General features: G+C 42.2%; 2 protein-coding genes across 2 annotated transcripts in view; one reads left to right on the top strand and one right to left on the bottom strand.

Moving 5' to 3' along the window:
- LOC138978370 (peroxidase-like protein) overlaps positions 1–5,000 on the bottom strand; it is a gene marked incomplete in the record, with an annotated part of 58,636 nt that overhangs the window by 19,626 nt on the left and 34,010 nt on the right.
- The window catches only part of LOC138978368 (salivary peroxidase/catechol oxidase-like), a 17,436-nt gene that overhangs the window by 11,551 nt on the left and 885 nt on the right, over positions 1–5,000 (top strand). The window contains exons 10-13 of the mRNA XM_070351089.1: positions 547–856; positions 1,412–1,595; positions 2,214–2,410; positions 2,994–3,163. Coding sequence (XP_070207190.1) covers positions 547–856; positions 1,412–1,595; positions 2,214–2,410; positions 2,994–3,163 — 861 coding nt within the window. The remainder of the gene's footprint in view (positions 1–546; positions 857–1,411; positions 1,596–2,213; positions 2,411–2,993; positions 3,164–5,000) is intronic.

Below are 5,000 nucleotides of genomic sequence, written 5' to 3'. Positions count from 1 at the left end.
TTTTATAAATTTTTATTTTTTTTTACAATTTTCAGATTTTTAATGACCAAAGTCATTAATTAATTTTTAAGCCACCAAGCTGAAATGCAATACCGAAGTCCGGGCTTTGTCGAAGATTACTTGTCCAAAATGTCAACCAATTTGGTTGAAAAATGAGGGCGTGACAGTGCCGCCTCAACTTTCACGAAAAGCCGGATATGACGTCATCAAAGACATTTATCAAAAAAATGAAAAAAATGTATGGGGATTTCATACCCAGGAACTCTCATGTCAAATTTCATAAAGATCGGTCCAGTAGTTTAGTCTGAATCGCTCTACACACACACACACACGCACACACGCACACACGCACACACGCACACACGCACATACACCACGACCCTCGTTTCGATTCCCCCTCGATGTTAAAATATTTAGTCAAAACTTGACTAAATATAAAAAGCCAATTAAATGCCAAACTATTTGTTATACTTTAAAAGGGGTGCGGGTGAGGTGGGGGTCGGGTGGGTATTCATGTTATTGAAGCTATGTTCTCCTCTTCCTCAGGCGACGACCGTGTGAACGAGAATCCAGGCCTGAGCTTGCTGCACACAATCTTCATGCGATACCACAACCACATCGCCACACAGCTCAAGGCCATCTCTTCGTTCCCCTCCAACGAGATCATCTTCCAGCAAGCACGTGCAATCGTGGGAGCCGTCATGCAGAACATTCTGTACTCCGACTGGCTGCCTATCGTCCTGGGACCCAGCGTCCGCTCTCAGTTCAACCTTGACATCACCCCAGAAGTTCGCACCAATTACGATTACACCGAGGATCCCAGAATCTTCCAGAGTTTCTCCACTGCTGCGTTTAGGTAAGTGTTGTTGAAAGCTCTCTACGGAGTTTCCTTTCTGTCAGTCCTCCAGCGTCACCTATTCAATCTGCAGCAGAGATTGTCGCTCAAGGATAGGCGCTGCAGAAAATCCACAAACTGACACAGGGTGCATCAAGTATATCGTCTCACGCTTTGCCAATGATGTTGAAAGCTGATGGGTGGGATTGAAACTGTAGAAGCAGTCAGTTTTTACGAGAAACTATTTAGGGACACTCTCCAGCTTGAGCCTATTTTAACCTGTTTTAATAGTGTTCTACGGCAAGGGCTCGATCATGTCTCATCTGCCTTGATCCTGCCCTGTTTATCATCACTACAGCTGTAAAAGGCTGCCTTCTTGAGCAATCCTTCTGTCTGATTCAGTAAGTGGGTCACCGTTTCTCTATTTTTTGTTAAGGAAAGGTTCTTGGACAAGCAAACGTATTTGTTACACACGAAGAACTTTCGTTAGTGCTCAGTCTTTTCAACAGAATCTAGAGAAGAATCTGTGTCTTTGCTCACAGTACATACACGTTGTGTATTGAATGAATTGTTCAGGTTTGGACACAGCCTGGTCCCCCGGTCTATGCTCGTGGCCCCGGAACGTCGCGTGCTGCTCCGTGAGCTGTTCTTCACGCCCTACGAGACGCGCGAGAACCTGGACACGCTCGCCGAGGGTCTCTTGCAGGCTCCGGACCCCGAAGACCGCGCCCAGCCCGCTGACCGACACCTTGTGGAAGAGGTAAGGACGTTGACCAGAATCACGGCGTGTCCAGCTTGAGGAGACCTGGGGTGGTGTGCACGATAAAGTGGCCAACTTAACCGGGTGTGACCCAAGCAATGGGTCGGATTGGTTGAAATCTCAAAACAAAATCTCAGGTTTGAGAATCAAGGGGACGTAAGCGCTCTAAACGTATACGACATGTGCAACGTTTTTTTTTTAAAAAGACACACACTACTCACGCTGATATACATACATGTATTTGTATTGTTGTTGTTGTTGTTGTTGTTGTTGTTGTTGTTGTTGTTGTTGTTGTTGTTGTTGTTGTTGTTGTTGTTGTTGTTGTTGTTGTTGTTGTTGTTCATCATTCATTGACGTTGAGGATTGACCGTCAAAGTAGGAGAGAAAATGTTTTTTTATTCTGAAAAAAAGCCAAAGTGCTATCTAGTGAGATGCAATTATGTATCAAAATACAAGACAGATAAGTTTATGGTATGTTTGATTATAGACAACAGGAATCATGGGTTTTTTTAAATTCCACAATATTACTCAATCCTATCTCGATTCTGGAACGTTAGCAGTCTATCGGTTTCTGATATTGTCATGAATTCATGTCGGGTTTTTTTTCATCACCCTCAGCTGACTGGACATCTCTTTGAAAACCAAGAAGGACATGGCAAAGGTTTTGACCTCGCAGCTTTGAATATTCAACGAGGTCGGGATCACGGCCTACCCCCGTACAATGCTTACAGGCAGAAGTGTGGTCTTGCGAACGCGACAACGTTCTGTGATCCTATTCTGGGCAATGGAGGGGCAGCTCTGTCCAACGCTTATGAGTGAGTATTATTCATACTATTTATAGTTCTGTGCGTTGAGAACATATGTGATGTGTGTTGGCTTATCGTCAGACATGGTATTTTGTCGTCCAGCTCGTTATGAATGAAACTTCGTGAAAAGGATGTCAGTTTTGCGTGTTTGTTTGGCGGTTGTGATTGGTTTGTTGGTTGGTTTGTTGCTTGGTTTGTTGGTTGGTTTGTTGCTTGGTTTGTTGATTGGTTTGTTGATAGGTGTTTTGTTGTTGTTGTTGTTGTTTTTGTTGTTGTTGTTGTTTTTGTTGTTGTTGTTGTTGCTGTTGCTGTTGCTGTTGCTGTTGTTGTTAATACACTACCAATGTAAGGACATTATTTGGCGCCAGGTTTTGGCACAGGTAAGGTAGAACACTGCAACTGGCTGTGTGGACAAATAGTACAAAATCACTATTTTGTTGCAACATTCTTAGCTTTGTTAACTTGAAAACTATTCTTTAATATTGAAATATATGCAAATATATATACATATCTATGCGAATATGGTTGAAAACTGTTCTTTAATATTCAAATATATGCAAATATATTCACATGTATGCAAATGTGGTTGCAGTCACGTGGACGATATTGATCTATTTGCGGGAGGATCATCGGAGCCTGCCTTTGACGGGGGTCTGGTAGGCGAGACATTCAGTCACCTGATCGCTCGCCAGTTCCACAGCCTCAAGTTTGGCGACCGCTTCTTCTTCACACACAGGAAATTCCTCTTTGGATTCACTGACAGTATGTCTGCTATGTGTTTTTCTTCAAGCCAGTGGGAATCCCTGATTTCCCCCCACCCCCACCCCCTCGACTCCCTCTCGTCTCTCCCACCCTCCAGAGTCCTCTTCTTTTTTTCTCCTCTGTAGATTCTTCTGTTATTATTTAGTTCCCCATCCCCATTCCTAGAATTTGTTCTACTGGTTTATTCTTGTTAGGCCAACAACAACAAATAGTCTGTTTACAGTATCCCTACCGACCCTATTTTTTCGCGCGACCCTAGACTTTTTTTTTGGCATTTGGGAAAAAAAGTAATTAAAAATTATTTTAACAAAAATTAAATTTTTTTTAAAAGTCTTTGTTTTTTGGCAAAATAACTTAAAAATATGTTTTTATGGGGGGAAAATAATTTTTTAAAAAAATCCCGACCTACCGACCCTATTTTTTGTGTGTGCCTATGTTACAGTAAACAGACTAATTTTTGTGCTGTTGGCCTTATGTCCACCATTATGAAAATGTGTGTAATTGATTTGGTCAGGTAAAATCAGCATTTGCTTGAGTGCGTGTCCTTGTTGTATACTTTCAATTGTTTCATGAGATGAATTGTGAATACTATTTTGTTTAAACCAACGCCCTATTCGAAAAGCAGAAACAGAAATGCTCTCCTTCAAGGCCCAGTCCTTACCGTTTAAACAATTCAACTCATCATCTTAGATACGGAAGCAGGCAGGTTGTTGATTGTTAGTATGTGTCCAAGTGGAGGAATGCATGTCCTTATCCCACGTACACAGGTAGTAGCTCGGGCAGATCACAGATAAGACACAAGACATAAGACATTTGTTTGTTTGTTTAACGCCCAGTCCACCACGAAGGGTGATATCAGGGCGGTGCTGCTTTGACATTTAACGTGCGCCACAGAAGTCGCAGCACAGGCTTCATGCCTCACCCAGTCACATTATTCTGACACCGGACCAACCAGTCCTAGCACTAACCCCATAATGCCAGACGCCAGGCGGAGCAACCACTAGATTGCCAATTTTAAAGTCTTAGGTATGACCCGGGGGTTCGAACGCACGACCTCCCGCTCACTGGGCGGACGCCTTACCACTAGGCCACCGGACATAAGACATAAGAAATAAGATCATTTATTGTCCATACAATTAATTACAATAGATCGAAAATTGTGGTTCATCTGCTCTTAAAACAACCAAAACAACGTATAACAACCTTAAAAAAAAACTAAAATAAGAACAATAAAACATACGAAGTAAGAACACCCAAAATACTCCAGACAGGCACGTCCGCCACATCCATACTGCACACACACACACACACACACACACACACACACACACACACACACACACACACACACACACACACACACACACACACACACACACACACACACACACAAACACACACACTCGCACGCACACTCTCGCGCACATGAGTTGCTGGTAAGAGATAGTAACCAATGCATCTATCACAATCCTAAAACGTATAGATAATAAAAACTTTTTGGCCATAAATATAAATATTTAAGAGATAGAGATTCTATGAGAAGAGCTGTGACCACGAACTGTCCTGCATCAAATGTAAATACAGTTTATTACAGGGAATCTTTTTTTCTGTGTTCCTCGTGTCCTCGCTCTCTGCGTTAATTACTTTCTTTTTTTTTTACATTAATATTTTGGTTTTTGATTTGCTAAGGACATTGTGACCACCTGTAACCACTTCCCTCCCCTGTATTTTCTGCTTTATTTGACCATACTTATTTCCCTTTATGTTTAGGTTGTCTCCCTCTCTTTTTTCTTGGTGTTGACACAGTATTTGTGCTGTCCGTGTCTTGGTGTTTATG

The sequence above is a fragment of the Littorina saxatilis genome, linkage group LG10 (assembly GCF_037325665.1).
Source record: "Littorina saxatilis isolate snail1 linkage group LG10, US_GU_Lsax_2.0, whole genome shotgun sequence".
Taxonomy (NCBI): domain Eukaryota; kingdom Metazoa; phylum Mollusca; class Gastropoda; order Littorinimorpha; family Littorinidae; genus Littorina; species Littorina saxatilis.
Note: the sequence above shows the minus strand (reverse complement) of the source record. Positions and strands in the feature narration are given on the sequence as shown.